Source organism: Solanum lycopersicum, chromosome 3 (genome assembly GCF_036512215.1).
Source record: "Solanum lycopersicum chromosome 3, SLM_r2.1".
NCBI classification, from domain to species: Eukaryota; Viridiplantae; Streptophyta; class Magnoliopsida; order Solanales; family Solanaceae; genus Solanum; species Solanum lycopersicum.
The window spans coordinates 58,821,675-58,839,828 of NC_090802.1; the positions used below are offsets into that span (position 1 = coordinate 58,821,675).

The 18,154-nt window shown below is 29.1% G+C and overlaps 1 protein-coding gene across 1 annotated transcript; it reads right to left on the reverse strand.

The window, feature by feature from the left end:
- Window positions 1-9,563: 9,563 nt before the first annotated feature.
- LOC101259230 (nuclear transcription factor Y subunit C-1-like) lies at window positions 9,564-13,190 on the reverse strand. The gene is made up of 2 exons (XM_026030337.2): window positions 12,371-13,190; window positions 9,564-9,822 (listed from the first exon to the last, which is right to left on the reverse strand). Exons 1-2 carry the CDS (start codon window positions 13,165-13,167, stop codon window positions 9,807-9,809), a joined length of 813 nt encoding a protein of 270 aa, XP_025886122.2. The 5' UTR covers window positions 13,168-13,190; the 3' UTR covers window positions 9,564-9,806.
- Window positions 13,191-18,154: the final 4,964 nt, after the last annotated feature.

Below are 18,154 nucleotides of genomic sequence, written 5' to 3' on the forward strand. Positions count from 1 at the left end.
ATGAAACACCAGACTATGACCGATCGAGTGAATTAAATTCATATCAACAATGAATTAAACAAGTAATCTAATAACAACACATAATAAACTATAAAATAAATTAAATTTGCATTAAAGTGTATTACACAATATTAAAGTTGAATTAAAAGAGAAAATTAAAAAAAAACGTCACTAATTAAAGACAAGACAATAATTTATAGACTGAATTAAGTTTGTATTATTCATAAATAAAGCATGTATAATATGTATCTTATAAACTATTTTGGTTTGAATCACTAAGAACATGAGTGATGTTTGAAATATGTATTAAAAATGTAGTGTGCATGTATTAATCATTTGGTTGGAATCACTAATAAGATAGTAGAGTTTGCAATATGTATTAAAAATATATTTTCATGAATAAATATTATATTATACGTATCTTGTAAATTATTTGATTCATATCACTAGGAAAATGAGTGATGGTTGCAATATGTATTATAAATGGATTGCTCATGAATAAAACTTATATTATATGTGTCTTATAAAATATTTTAATTTATCACTAAGAAAATTAGTGACGGTTGCAATATGTATTAAAATGGAATGTGGATGTCTTACACATGTATTATTATATTAGTGTGTTACCTAATTTATTCTTGTTGGTATCACTAAGAAAGGAGTGAAGCTAACGTGTAATATATACTATAAATGTACTATTCATAAACAAAACATGTATTATATATATCTTATATATTATTTTGATTTGTATCACTAAGAAAAAGAGCGACATTTGTAATATGTATTACAAATGTATTGTTCCTATATTATTAATGTATTAAGAGTGTGTTGCTCAAATTCTTTTGGTTGATATCATTAAAAAGAGTGAAGTTTGTAATATGTAATATAAATGTATTGTTTATTAATACAATTTTATTGTAATTATGAAACATATCTAATACAATTTTAATATAATTGCGATATAGTTTCATAAACTTTACTTTTTCGAGTTCAATCTAATATTTCTCCTAAAATCAATTATAAACTTAATCAAACCCTCTTGAAATAAAGATATAAATTTCAGACAACATTATGAATGATTTGTACGAACAACCTATCCAAATTAATCACAAATTTGTAAAATTCAAATAATGAATTTAAAATTTGAAGTTTTATAATAACCATCAATGGTAAACTCTCCTTGTTGTAATTTTAGAGATTTGAAATTTCTGCTTTAAACATGATTTGTACAAATTTTCTTCTTTCCATTTTTTAGGTAAAAATAATAAAATATGAAAAATTAATTTGTTATTTAAATGAAAATTTTGAAAGAAGAATTTTTTTTTTAAAAAAGTAAAGAAATGAAAAGAAGAGTAAGAGGATAATAATGATAGAAAAATTATACTGTCATAAATATATAAATATTTTTTCAAATATAAATATATTTATGTGATTTACCCATTTAATAATGTCCCCTTTAGAATAAGTTAATACCTACTACAACATTTTTTGTCAGTTCATATTCTAACGAGTGATATCTTGTTGGTATACACAATTCTCCAAACTTGAAAAGATTCATATGAAGAGATAAAAGGTATCCTGAATTTTTTTTAAGAAAATGGATGAAAAGAATATTAAAATATGCATGCATCTTCAGCTGTAAACTCAAGACACATATAAACTCGAACACCTACAAGTCAGTATTGATTAATATTCATAGAGAACTGATAGCATTCATGGTGGCATACAGGCACACCTCTATTAGGACTTGATGAAGTTTGGGAAGTTAAAGAGACGGTGAGATGCAAGACAATGTTTCTGACCTTCAATGGAAAATCAATAAGATGCTCATCGTGGAAGAGGATCCCAAGAATTGTGACTACGAGTGTGCTAAGCACACATATTTCATGGTGCAAGTCCAAGCTCGAGAAGAAGAGACGTGTTTATTATTGATAGATTGAGGCGCATATGGAGCCCAAAAGGAACTGAAAAGCAAGCCCAAGAGGGATGAATTACACTCCCAAAAGGTCTGGAAATTATGCCCAAAAGAGCTGAAATTTGGTCCAAGAATTGCCACCTCCTTATTTTGTTAGGTAGTTTTGAAAAGTGTGACATTTAATTTTAAATGTTTTCCTAGTTTAATTTTTCCTTAGCTTAACATTTTCTAAATATGTTTTACTAATTATTTCCATAACATTAGAATTTGGATCTCAGGAGAGGGGTGCACAATATATAGAGTTAAAGTACCTTTTCAATGCAATGAGATCGTGAAAATGCTAAACATTATAGAATTCTACGAATTTTATATCTAAGATCGCATTAGCAACTCCAATAATTTTCATTCCACTTGCTTTATAGCATACATTTAGTAGCATTTATGTCATTAGTGTATCTATTGATGATCAACATATCACCAATATACAAACAAACAATGACCTTACGATTTTAATGTGAACACATTTATCATTTCCATTATTCTTCAATCCATTTGCCGACATGATTTGGTCAAATTATGTCATTGTTTGGGTGCTTCCATAATGTGACTTAACAAGTTCACACTCTTTCTTTTATTTACCAGGAACCACAAAATCCTCGGGTTGTTCCATGTTAATTTCTTCCTCCAATTCTACATTTAAGAAAGTTCTTTTCACATTCATTTGATGAATTTGGAGGTCATATACCACACACATAATTTTTGCATCCGAATGGATGTTATTCTAATTACTAACGAGTATATATATATATTAACATGTTCAAAACCTTGGTTTTGTTATTGTCTAAAGCCTATGACACAAAGTCTTGCTTTATATTTTTCAACAGTTCCATCAACTGTTATTTTCCTTCTAAAGATTCACTTTGAACCCAAAGGTTTATTTTCTTGAAGAAGATCAATCAGGAAATGTTACAAAATCATATTCGAAGGAAGTAAATGTCCTTTAACATTTACTAAGCCTCTGATTCTCGTTATTAAATACATTATCCTTTTTATTTCCTAGGCCTTTTAGATCCTTCTCTAGACTACTCAAGTCTAATTTTACAGTCCACAGTCATAGGTCCTATTTTAGTTCTTTTAGGAATAGGAACTTGGACTTTGACTAGATACCCCCACACTTTGAAATATTTCAAGTTGAATTTTCTTCCTTTCCATTTATCATATGGAAAAGATTGTATTCTGATTAAACAAAATCATTTTCTTTCTAAAAAGACAAAACTTTTTGTTGTTCCCTTTTGCAGTAAGGATAGTTCCTCCACACAAGTTTTTTGTAAACCCGAACTTATAAATAATGCATCCATCATTTCTTTCAACGTTCGGTTTTTCATTAGATTGAGGTGAAAAAAACTAGTTTGATGGATATTCCACTTTCTAAATATATTTCTGCACAATGAGATTTATACTCTCCATTCTTATCACTTCTTATATTTTTTCACACTGATTTTCAACTTCGATATTACATTGTCTAGACATTTTTATTGCTTCATCCTTACCATTCAGCAAATAGACATAGTCATTTCTAATGCAATTCTCAATAAAAGTAAAAAATATTTTTTCTCACCATGAGATGGTGTTAACTTCATATCACAAATGTTAGTGTGAATCAATTCTAAGAGATTATAATTCCTTTCAACAGATTTATAAGGATGCTCAGCATACTTAGATTCCACAAAAACTTGACATTTTTATTTATTGCACTCAAAGTTAGGCAAAACTTCTAAGTTGATCAGTTTTCCTTACAAGGTTTTGTAATTGACATGCCCCAAGTGTTCATGTCACAAACATTGACTCAAGCAAGTAAGAACAAATAAAAATATTGAGTTTGAAAAGCTCTTCGCGAGGTAGCTTTTTCCTCACTAATATTTTGTTCCTATTTCTTACAATTTTGTGTGATACAAATATTGTTTAGATTGTCAAATATCCTTTTCAGAAGGACATTTCCATAACTTTCAATGTGATTGTTATAGAACTACCTATGAACAAAGTTTCATCGGGTTCAATAAAGACAATATAGTCCAAATGTTATTTTTACAAAAACATAACAAATAACTATTCACCAATATTCATGTCTATGGAAATACTTTTATTATAATAGACATATCTTTTCAAGAAAAATCACAACATTTTAAGTGATATTTTTTTTCCATAAAAGAACACAATTATTTTACACAAGTATATATATAACATGGATGTTTCATACTAGTCACACTATATACTAGTAATAGAGAAACTCAACAACCACAATACCAAATATACTTCAAGAATTTTGTGGGTATAACATAATACAAAAGTATCATTGAATTTCATATTTTTTGCTCCAAATTTAAATTAGACACCAAGTCTAATCATAAACAAATAACCCCCACATTTCAAATGTGATCTCAAAAATATTTTTCAAGTATTTGAAAATAGTTTTTCCACATATTTTAATGTTGGAAACATTATTCTACGAAAGAATTATAGTGCTGCAATTCTCTTTGACAATGTTTACACAATGTCAAAGTTCATTCCATAGAGACACAAAATCACCAATTCTAAGTCACTGGTATTTTTCTCTCTGTCATAATAGACATACCACTTAGTATTTTAAATACTAACAATAAGGACAAAACAAAATTGTACAATTTATTTCTATATTACATTGAAGTTTATAGAAAATCAAAAGTACAACACTGACTTATTATGTGAAGTTTTCATATTTTTCAAACCAATTGCATAGTCCAATTTATCCAGAGTATAAAACCACAAAAGTTTTTAGTCTACAAAAATCAGACATACTAACATTTCTCATGGAGTACAAAACTACAAAAGTCTTTTTTTCTCCAAACAGAATAACACATATTCTTTATCACATAGAAATGTTTTTCTTATCAAATAGTCTTCCAACTTTAACAATTTGACATACTATTTTATCAAACAAAAATATACATCTCTCATTTTTGCAAACTAAAGAATTTTAAAAGCAACAATATCTGCGAAGTAAAATTCATTCCACAACATATGGTTTGCAGATCTTTTTTCCAAAGATACACATAATAAAAAAATAAAAAATCAAAGATGATAACTCCTAGAAACTATTATCCTCCTTAGATAATTTAATAAGAAGGTTACCTGGTAATCTTTAAACGGAATACCATAAAAATTTTCTGTTACATTCTCACTTCGACCTTGCTAAACAAAGCAACGAATCATGGAGAACTAATGCATTTATCTTATATTTCTATGATTAGATTCTCTCAATCAGTAGAATACAAAATATACTAACAGTATATTAATTTCCTTAAGATTGTTATTCATCTTATAATCCAAACATACTTAGAACAAAACTTTGAACATATTTGTAAGACAACAATGTTTAAGAACATTTTCATAACTAGAAAATTAAAACTAGTAGCGAAACTAGAATCAGAAACAAATTAAAAAAATATATGAAATATTTTTCTTAAAGAAGAATTGTTGTTAATATGTGTCTAAAGAATCTTACTGATTCCAACAAACTTTGCAGAAACACGAAGTTACCAAGTTTAATGAACCAGTGAAGAACAAAAGAATAGAAGAACTGAAATTGATTCACAAATCTAAAATTTGTAAAACATGTACCAGAATCTAGTAAAATTTTAATAGGAAAAAGATCAAGTCCACTGAACTCACAGTGTCCCCTTAAGAAAATTATTCCCCTCTAGTATCCGAGGTTTGATTTGGAATATGACCTCCTAGGGTAAAATGATCTCAATCACTAGAGAATAGATACCAAAAACTTCGGTGTCAGCGAACCACTCAACGACAATAAAGTACACTTAGAATACTAGATTTAGTAGTTGAAGAAGAAGTCCATGAATTCTATATTAAAATGAGAGGAAATCCCTCAATTTATAGAAAACAAAGGGTAGTGCGAAAAGGTTCTTATTGTGCCTTACCGGAAAGGTCACAAACCTTTGGAAAAGTCACAATCTTTCAAAAAGGTCGTCAACTTTTAATAAAAGTCACAACTTTCCATAAAAGTCATAACTTTTCATAAAAGTCGCAACTTTTCATAAAAGTCATAACTTTTCATAAAAGTCGCAACTTTTCATAAAAGTCACAACTTTTCATAAAAGTCGCAACATTTCATAAAAGTCACAACTCTTTATAAAAGTCTCAACTCTTCATTTTCCATTTACACCTTTTTAAAACCTAACAAAATCTATGTCATATTTAGTTAACTTTGACTTTCTTACTAAAAGAATGCAAGTAAATAAGAAAAAAAATAGTTTTGGAAGATTTAATTTTTTTTGATTTTTTGGTGAAGGTGCAAATACTAACATTCTGATCCAGATATACTAACATCCTATTCTATTTTTTAGACATCAAATTGACATACAATTTATGACATTTGGTTTTCCTCCTTTTTCAACAATGAAGTCTGTAGTTTATACTTACCTTGACTTTTTCATCAAATGACAATGAAATTGGCACTGAATTGATGATGAAGAATTTGGTGTAAAGTTTTAATGACTAGTATAATTTATTCATGATGTGTAAAGTTTTAATGACTAGTATAATTTAGCCATGTTGTTGCTACTATTGAATAGAGATTTGTATTACTCAATGCTTCCACACAGATATTAAAGGTCTACTCTAATTCTATAGAAAACAATATGAACTTTGATTTTTGTCTTTTGAAAAAAAAAAGAACTGGTAATTTTGTATATATGTGTGTGTTAGAATCAGAACTCTGATTTGTATCTTTTGATTAAACTAAGCTAGAAGGAATAATTTTTTGTATCAAAGCAAAAATCACGTGTTCACTCATATATTGTCCAAAAAATAAAAGTTGGACTCAAAACTATCAGTTACAACTTTTTATCTTTATCTGATCCATTCTCACTTGAGCAATCATCTCACTAACAAAATATTGTCTTTTGCAAAACCTCCTACACTGCTTAATGTTGAAGCTATTATTTCTTTACATTCACTAAGAAATGACAGAAGCAGATAAGACTGGTAAGGAAGAGAAGGGTACATTCTACATTTCATTACAAATGTAATAATGTACCACAAACAGTGATCATGACATATGATCAAGAATTACAAGTGATATTAGGGCTGGCAAAATAGGCAGATCGGGTCAAGTTCAGGAAGATCAAAATGAGTCAAGGAAATAATGGGTTAAGAGTCAATCCGCCTTTATTTGGGACAAGATGGGTCATTACCCAAATCTCCCCTGTTTTTAAACATATCAAAGTGCGCCCGTGATTATGATTCAGTGATTTATCTATGTTAATATGATTTTAACCTTATAAATTAGAGTAGTTATGTCATGCAAAAGAGATTTATGCTAATTTAGTTATGTTGAGATTGCATTAAATGATGAAATTAATGGAATCATAATCACCCTAGTAACCAAGTTCCACACCTACATCATTGACCACTATGAGGGTGTTCGGATTGGCTTTTTTAAAGGAGGTGTTTGGATTGATTCTTTTTAGGAAGCCAATAAGCTAAAAGCTATAAGTTGGGAATACCCTACTTTTGGCTTTTAGCTTATTTTTGTACTTTTTCAAATTAAAAGAAAGTGCTTAAAAACACTTATTGTCTTTCCCAGACACCTTCAAAAATAAACAAGAGCTTAAAAGCCAAAAACTATTTAAAATAAGCCACAGTCCAAACACCCAAGTAGCTTTTGGATTTTAAGCTCTTTTTTATTTTTGGTGGTGTTAGAGAAAGATGAAAGTGCTTTTAAGCACTTCTCTTTTATTTTATTTTTTTGACACTATTAAGCACTTCTCTTTTAGGAAGAAAAAAATACAAAAATAAGCTAAAAGTCAAACGTTGGATATTCCAAGTTATGAATCTTAGCTTCTATGCTACTTAAAAAATAGCCAATCAAAACACCCTTATGTCATGTGGGAAGTAGAATTAAAGAATTGTCAATAAAAGTAAGAAACAATTTTTTAACCAACTAAAAATAAAATTAGATAAACAAATTAAAATGGATGGAGTATTTATATAATTTTTCTTTTTGCTCCTTTTTCAAGAATGAAGTCCTCAGTTTTCATTTACCTTAGTATTTTCAACCAATATAGTGACAACGAAGATAACAGTTAGTTGATTATTAAGAATCTAGTGTAAAATTTTAATGACTTGATATATGATTTAGCCATATTTTGCTAATGCAAAATAAAATGTTGGGCAATATACATTAACTGTAGTTTCCCTTGCTAAATTTCTGTCTTACATTTTCTTCGATCTTTTAAACTATATACTGAGAAAAGTTATGAGTTTCAGACAATAAATACTTCCTTAGTGTTGAAGATTTTGATTTTGGTTTTTGGATGAAGGTGCAAATACTAATATTCAGATCACCATCTACTAACTTCATTTTTATTTTTTGGAATATCAAATGGAAAATTTTATTTATGAGATTTTTCGTTTTCCTCCTTTTTCAAGAATGAACTCCTTTGGTTTCATTTACCACCATCTACTAACTCCATTTTCTATATTTTGAATATCAAGTGGAAAATACTATTTATGACGTTTTCCGTTTTCCTTCTTTTTCAAGAATGAACTCCTAAGGTTTCATTTACCTTTTACCTTTTAAACTAACATAGTGACAATGAAGTTAGCTTTGAAATGTTGATTCAGAATAAGTTGTAAAGTTTTAATGAATGATGAAAATGATTTAGCCATGTTGTTGCTACTGTTGAATAGAGAATTGTGTTACTCATGCTTCTGCACAAAGTCTAAGACTACAATTCTGCTGAAAATAACATGAAATCTGACTTGTTTTATCTGATTTACCTAAACTAGAAGGAACATTGTCTTGTATCATAGTGAAAATCACTTTTTCACTCAAATGCTGTCCAAAAATTAGAAGTTGAACTCAAAACTCTTTAAGTTACAACTTCTTGTTTTTATCTGGTCCTTTCCCATATGTATGATCACATGATTAGCAAAATATAGTCTTTTGGAAAACATCCTATTGTTACAGCTACTATCTCTTGAGTTTTTCATCAAAAAATAAATAAATTAACAATGTACCATAAACAGAGATCATGACACGTGAGTAAGAACTACAGATGATTGTAGGGGTGGCAAATGGGCAGATTGGGTCAAATTCAGGTGGATAAAAATGGGTCAAAGTAATTGTTTGGTCAACAGCCAACCAGACCAAAGTTTATTTGGATCAAGATAGGTCAAACAACGGGTCTTTACCCAAACCTTCCCTCTTTTTGAGTTTATCATAGTTATAACAACAGAAAACTCATCAAAGTTTTGAGTTTTAAGCTGGTGGTATGTATATGACTGCATTCATGTTTATGGTTCAGTGATTTATCTATGTCAATGAGATTTTAATTTGACAAATTTGACTAATTGTGCCATCTATGGTTTACGAAAAAAATTATGCTAATTTAGATAAGTTGAGATAGCATAAATGACGGAATCATAGTCACGCAAGTCAGTAAGTTCCGCACCTACATCAATGACCACTACGCCAAATTGCCCCACAAGGCTTACTAATCATCCTATAACCAATAAGCCTTGGTGGCTCCATCATACCACTATAGCAAGGAGCAATAGTCAAAATACTAAAGGGTCGACGGAGAACTGATTAAAGTAACATACCACAATTATTATGCGAAAGTAAGATAAGTTCATTACACTAAACACCATAACTCCATAAGCATTCAAATAAACTAGACAGTTTTATACCGACTAAACGACTAAAAGATTCAAGTCATATTGTTGAGCCAGTACCCATAGACAATAGCAATAAGAAGCATCCATAGTTGAGTGGACCTGCATCACTAGTGACTAAGAGCTTCCGTTGTGCCAGTGCCACTGAGCATTTGGATCAAAAGAGGCATGACCTTTAACGGCAACAAGATCAAACAGAAAAATTAGTACAAATAATTAATAAATCGAACCATATGAATGAGAAATTAGTGACTTGTACCTCAAATAGAATCATATTAAGAAACTACAACAAACAAATAATAAATAGATAAATTAGTTGCTTAATCTCGCAATTACAACAACATCAAGAAACTACAGCTAATCAATATATAACTGTGGAGTAAGAACTTTTTTTTAGATACGACATATTTTACCATAGAAATCATGTTACCTAAGAGCTAAGATGCCAACAATTTTTTATCAAGTCTAACATGCCAACATCATATCAAGCAAATCAAGGCATGCAACAAATGAGTGAAATAACATGAATACAAGAGGATTAATGAATAGGGATTTATGAGAGGGCTGGAATAAATAGGGCAATGGATAGAGGTATTTACAATGATAGTTCAGTATCAAAGAAAGAAAGCACAAGGATGGCGACAAAGTCACTATAAACTAGCTAGACTATAAACAATCTACATCAAATTTCCTCATGCATTTTCTTTATCAAATAATAAAATGCCGTACATGAACTTTCAAATTAATGAGCACAAGCATGACACATGACAAATATCATAAGATGAACACCAACCAGCCAGTTCGTTGACGCACTAACTACTCATGCAAAGTTGCAAACATCTGGTTTCTCTTTCTTGTCATTCACACAAACGACAGAAAAGGAGAAAAAATGGTTATAACTAACCAAACATAACTATTCCAGTTCTTCGAACGTGCTCTAGATTTACTTTCCTATAAGACGTACTCTCAACCAATGGTGTACATCGCAGCATCGATAAAGACATTAGATATCAATTGTTTCTCAGGGTAATAGATAACGGTAATGGATGGCATATCCCAGGTATGCATGCATATATAATCATTGCATAGGTAAGAAAATTGATAAATATGCTTTGGCTCCATCTTAGCATCAACACCAATAAGGCATTAACAGTTACCACTATGAGAAAACATGTAAAATCCCATTAAGAGAATCAATCATGAACTCCTTTATAGTATAGAGAAATGAAACAATCATGTGGAAAGCATATCAATCTTTTGCTTCAAATTCAGATACCACAAAATCAAGATACTCCAAATCATTTTCTACACTGATGCAATATATAGAAGAGGTGATTGATGAAAGTTTAGACTGCACCTGTAACTCCAATCTCCATGTTGCAATATCAATGAGAGAGTGCAAAAAAAAATATTTTTTAAAAGTAATGAGAGAATGCACAAAATTATACAAGTACTTTAGTCAAATTTACATAAGATTTCCCTAAATGGAAGAAGGCAAAAATATAAAAATGCAAAAATGTTTGTAGCTATTATCTGATAGAGTGTAAGTAAAATAAAGAACAACAAAATTGCAGTTACAAACCCCATGGGTGGAAACTTTTTTCCATGGAGACAAACCACTCATGGGGAAACGTTCCCTTGGTTGCTTCTCAGAAAGTATATTTTTTAAAAAATAAAAAGGTACCAGCTTCAACACAAACAATCATGTGGAAAGCATATCAATCTACTGCACTAAATTCATATACCAGAAAATAAAGATACGCCAAATCATTTTCTCAACTGATGCAATATATAGAAGAGGTGATTGATGAAAGTTTAGATTGTACCTGTAACTCCTATCTCCGTGTTGCAACATCAATGAGAGAGTGCAGAAAAAAAATTTTTTTACAAGAAAAGAAAGAAAGCACAAAATTTTACAAGTACTTTACTCAAATTTAGTTAAGATTTCCCTAAATACAAGAAGACAAACATATACAATGCAAAAATATTTGTAGCTACTATCTCATAGAGTGAAAGTAAAACAAAGACAAAAAATATTGTAGTTACAGACCCTATGGGATGAAGCTTTTTTCCATGGAGACAAACCACTCATGGGGAAACGTTCCCTTGGTTGCTTCTGAGAAAGTATTTTTTAAAAAACAATAAAAAGGTACCAGCTTCAACACAAACAATCATGTGGAAAGCAAATCAATCTACTGCTCTAAATTCAGATACCACAAAAAAAAGATATGCCAAATCATTTTCTCCACTGATGCAATATATAGAAGAGGTGATTGATGAAATTTTAGACTGTACCTGTAATTCCAATCTCCATGTTGCAACATCAATGAGAGAGTGCAGAAAAAAATGTTTTTACAAGTAAAGAGAGAAAGCACAAAATTTTATAAGTACTTTACTCAAATTTAGTTAAGATTTCCCTAAATGCAAGAAGGCAAACATATACAATGCAAAAATGTTTGTAGCTACTATCTGATAGAGTGAATGTAAAGCAAAGACCAAAAAGATTGCAGTTACAGACCCCATGTGTGGAAGCTTTTTTCATGGAGACAAACCATTCATGGGGAAATGTTCCCTTTGTCTCTTGTGAGAAAGAATTTTTTTTTTTGAAAAAAAAAAGAAGTTACCACCTTCAACAAGAATGGAAAAAATAAATTTTTACTTGGAAAAATTGATTCATTTTCTTCTAACCCTCTTAGTGAATTAAGAAAATGACAAAGTTACCTTTGAGGATCACCGCTACCCTGTCCACTGCTCCCTCCAGTAGCATATGGATTACCGCTAGCAGCATACCAACCGAATTTCCGCGGGTACAACGGAGGCGGGATGTGCATTGAGGGTGCAACCGAAGGCATAGCACGCCTTCCCATGATCCCCCTGGGTGGAGTAGGCATTGATGGAGCAGGTGGCCCCATTGATGGAGCAGGAGGTCTCACTGATGGAGCAAGAGGTGCCATTGGTGGAGCAGGAGGTCCCATTGGTGAGTAATAGTACGGGATACGATTTGGTATGTTACCCAACATGCCAGGCACGTAAGTAGGAGCTTCTTCCTCTGGCTCATCCATAGAAATGGCGTCCACAAGGAAATCAAAGAGTTCAGTCTCCTTAAGCACCGTAAAGAAGTCAATCTTTTTTAGAGTCTGACGCTGGCATTCTTGGGCCTTAAGCCAGGAACGATGGGTGAGCTCCTGAATAAAGAGCTCACATGCCTTAGCAAGCAGAATAGGCGATTCAGCAGAAATCATACGGACTTCCTTGTCCGATTTCATGATTTTCTTGATTCGAGAAATGGGAAGACTGTGGCCCCTGAAATCTCTTATCTTTATGATCTCTTGAAGCTGAGCTGCCCAAAACAACCGCATCTGCTGCTGGAGGAGATAATCGTTCGCGTTCACAATCGGCTGAGCAGTCGCCTCCGCCACCGCCACCACCTCTGCATTCACCGCCGCCACCTCCTCCTCTGCATTCACCGCCGCCGCCACCTCTGCATTGGCTGCCACCGGGTCAGAGTGACTTGCCATTGTTGTTGTTTTTCTGAGCGATAATTTCAATGCTCTTAGATTGAGAGAAAGAGAAGATGACTGAATACAGTTGTGTAGCTCTCTTATATATACCCAAAAGAGGAAAATAACTAAGAAAAAAATGATGGTTTTAATCCCTAAGTTATAAGTTTATTGCAAATTTGGTCCCTGTAATAACCGGCTAAACATATTTAATCTTTAATTAACTAAAATGAGTAATTTTGATCCAATCACTACAGTCTAAACTTTTTTATATATGTGCTTGAATATATTGATATTGCGTGTTTATATTTATTTATATTCACCTTTATCTCCTGTATTTTTTGTCGTTATAAAAGAAAAAAATATTTGTGTGTCACACACATTAATGATTTGTAATTTATTTCAATTTGCTATGTTTTAAAATAGAGTTTTATAGATAATTGAGAAACAGTTGTAAAATGGAGTTCTACATGACAGATGGAGATGAATTTCAATTGTAACGTTTTTAGATTTTGGACTTTATTTATGGGTTAAATTTTTTAACGTTCTATTGTTCGTTCACATATGTAGAAAATCATTTGTGTGTTCACACATATTAATGATTTGTAATTTATTTCAATTTGCTATGTTTTAAAATAGAGTTTTGTAGATATTTGAGAAACAGTTTTGAAATGGAGTTCTACATAACAGATGGAGATGAATTCGAATTGTAATGTTTTTAGATTTTGGACTTTATTTATGGGTTAAATTTTTCAACGTTTTATGTGTTCCGTTCACATTTGTTTTTCTTTTTTCTATCTCCCTTTGTTTCATTCTCCTCAATTTCAAAAGAAAAATTTACTGTGTTCACACACATTTCTACATACCTTTTATATCATCTTTTTTTAATTCTCGATGAAAAATATAACATTCTCTTTTTGACAATTCAAGATTATTACAAATTTTATTTTCTAAAATTCCCTTGATACTTTATCAAATATTTTTAGCATTATTATTATTTATGCTTAACTATTTGATTGATCCATTCTTTATCATTAGTTATGAATTTTTTTATGTTCTTTCCTGGCCATATATAGTATATTCTTCTGGCCGAAAATAATATATAAAATTCACCAATTGATAAGGAAAAATTACTTGAGTGGATCCTTTTTAAAAAATAATTACTGATTTTAAATATACTGTTTAAATATTATCATTTACAGCAATATATAACAATAAGATATATTTTATTAAATTTGTCTCTCTTTTGCCTCTTTCTCCTCTTCTATCTCGCCTTTTTTATGTTTCTCTCTTTCTCCCTTTTTTCTTAATATTGTTATTTTTCTCCTATTTTCTTTTTGCAAATAATTTTCCTCTCTTGCTTTCTTTCTATTGTTTTTTTTTTTTTCAGACTTGTTGCACTTTCTCCCTCTCTTTCTCTTGTTTTTTTCTACTTCTCTCTCTCTATTTTCTTTTGTAGTGTAGTCAATAATTCGTAGGCTAATTAAATTTTTATCAATAATTAATTAAATAGACAAGTAATATAATCGTTACAAATAAAGAGACATAATAAATTGCAAAATGAGTTGAACTTGAATTAAAAATGTATTCCTCACATATTAAAATTGAATTAGGTGAGAATTAATATGAATGTAAAATGTAGCAAACAAAAAAATATTCTATGATCTGTAAACTGAATAACTGAATGAATTTGTATAACAATAGATTTCACAAGTAATTAAACATAAAAAAATCAACTAATAAATTATAAAATCAATCAAAATTGTATTTAAAAGTGTATTACACCAATATCAAACAAATAAATGAATTCAATTTACTTTAAGCATATGAATTACACAATATTAAAGTTGAATTAGAAGAGAGAATTAAGAATGAATGAAAAACGGAACTAATGAAAAACAAGACAATGATATCTAAACTGAATTAAACTTATATTATTCATGAATAAAACATGTATCATATGTGTCTTATAAATTATTTTTGGTTTGTATCACTAAGAACATGAGTGTTGTTTGCAATATGTATTAAAAATGTATTGTGCATGTATTATAAGTGTGTCACCTAAATTACTTTTGTTTAAATCATTAAAAAGGGAGTGAAGTTGCAATAAATGTAGGATGTATTATTCATGGTTTTAATATAATTGTGAAATATATCTAATACAACTTTAATACAAACGCGATATAGTTCGGTTAAAATCAATTCTAAACTAAACAAAACTCTCTTAAAATTGAGATATAAACTCCAAAAGATATTTTCAATTATTTGTAGGAACAACCTATCCACACTAAAGAGCAGACAAGTAATCTAATCGTAACCAATGAAGAAACATAAGAAACTGTCAAATGAATTAAACTTGGATTAAAAATGCATTACACACATATTAAAGTTGAATTAAAAGTGAATTAAACAAGTATGCAAAATGCAGCAAACGAAAGAGCATGAATAAAACTTGTATCAATAATGAATTAAACAAACAATTTAATCATAAAAATCAACTAATAAACTGTAAATGAATTAACTTATATTAAAAATATATTATACAAATATTAAGGTTGAATTAGCATAGAAAATTAAATATGGCTAAAAAATGTAGCTAAGGAAACACCAGGCAATGACATATATAGAAAATTAAATTCATATCAACAATGAATTACACAAGTAATCTAATAGCAACACATAATAAACTACAAATAAATTCAATTTGCATTAAAGTGTATTACACAATATTAAAGTTGAATTAAAACAGAAAATTATATTAAAAAAAAAAGCGTCACTAATTAAAGACAAGACAATAAGTTATAGACTGAATTAAATTTGTATTATTCATAAATAAAGCATGTATCTTATAAATTATTTTGGTTTGCATCACTAAGAACATGAGTGATGTTTGAAATATGTATGAAAAATGTAGTGTGCATGTATTAATCATTTGGTTAGTATCACTAAGAAGAGAGTAGAGTTTGCAATATGTATTAGAAATGTATTTTCATGAATAAACAATATATTATATACGTATCTTGTAAATTATTTGATTCATATCACTAGGAAAATTTGTGATGGTTGCAATATGTATTATAAATGGATTGCTCATGAATAAAACTTATATTATATGTGTCTTATAAAATATTTTAATTTATCACTAAGAAAATTAGTGACGGTTGCAATATGTATTAAAATGAAATGTGGATGTCTTATACATGTATTATTATATTAGTGTGTTACCTAATTTATTCTTGTTGGTATCACTAAGAAAAGAGTGAATCTAGCGTGCAATATATACTATAAATCTACTATTCATAAACAAAACATGTATTATATATATCTTATATATTATTTTGATTTGTATCACTAAGAAAAAGAGCGACATTTGTATTACAAATGTATTGTTCCTATATTATTAATGTATTAAGAGTCTGTTGCTTAAATTCTTTTGGTTGATATCATTAAAAAGAGTGAAGTTTGTAATATGTAATATAAATGTATTGTTCATGATTTTAATACAATTTTAATGTAATTATGAAACATATCTAATACAATTTTAATACAATTGCGATGTAGTTTCATAAACTTCAGTTTTTCGAGTTCAATCTAATATTTCTCCTAAAATCAATTATAACCAAACCCTCTTGAAATAAAGATATAAATTTCAAACAACATTTTGAATGATTTGTAGGAACAACCTATCCAAACTAATCACAAATTCGTAAAATTCAAATAATGAATTTAAAATTTGAAGTTTTATAATGACCATCAATGGTAAACTCTTCTTGTTGTAATTTTAGAGATTTCAAATTTATGCTTTAAACATGATTTGTACAAATTTTCTTCTTTCCATTTTTTTGGTCGTATTTTTTAGGTAAAAATAATAAAATTTGAAAAATTAACTTGTTATTTAAATGAAAATTTTGAAAGAATAATTATTTTTAAGGGAAAAGAGTCTGATATACCCCTCAACTTTGTCATTTAGAGCTGATATACCACTTGTTATGAAAATGTCTCATATATACCCCTACTTGTAAACAAATGACTCACATATACTTTTTTTTTTCTAACGGAAATGAAAAAAATAATAATTTTCAATCTATATTTTTATTTTTTTTCTAAAAAATATAATCTCATATGAGTAAATTTAATCCTCGTCAAACATATTTTTTTTTGATTTTTTTTGTTTCAATGACTAATTTATAATTATTATTTTGATAATCATATTCATTTATGTTTCACTAATATTATTGTAAAACTTATTGTAGATGACCAAAAAAATTTCTGAATACGAAATTAAATTACAATACACACAAAAATATAGTTTAATTTTTTTTCTTTAAACTAAGGAATGAAAGAATAAAATAAAATAAGAATAAGAAACACAAATAATTATAATAAAAGAAGTCAGAAAATAATTTATGTATGAAAAAATTAAAATATACCTTGAACTTTTATAGAAGAATCATATATACCACTAAATAATTTTTTTAAAAAAATTATAAGCAATAAATATAAATTTAAAACTTATTATTTAAAGTTCCGTTAAATGAAGGGTATATGTGAGCCATTTTGTAACGGCAGGGTATATGTGAGCCGTTTGTATAACGGTAAGGGTATATATGAGCCACTTTTATAACGAGGCGTGTATCAGCTCCAAATGACAAAGTTGAGGGGTATATCAGACTCTTTTCCCTATTTAAAAAAAAAAGAAAAGAAAAGAAGAGTAGGAAGATAATAATGACAGAGAAATAAAGATGAAGAAGAAGAATTAAAAAAAAAGGAAGAGAAAAAACGGCCGAGAAAGATGCAAGCGACAATACCTTAATTTAAAAAACTGTTATATCTAGTAAGAAAAATTATATTGTCGAATGATAAATATTTTTTCTATATAACATATTTATGTGATTTACCCATTTGATAATGTCCCCTTAAGAATATGTTATTGGTTCATATTCTAATGAGTGATATCTTATTGGTATACACAATTCTCCAAACTTGAAAAGATTCATATGAAGAG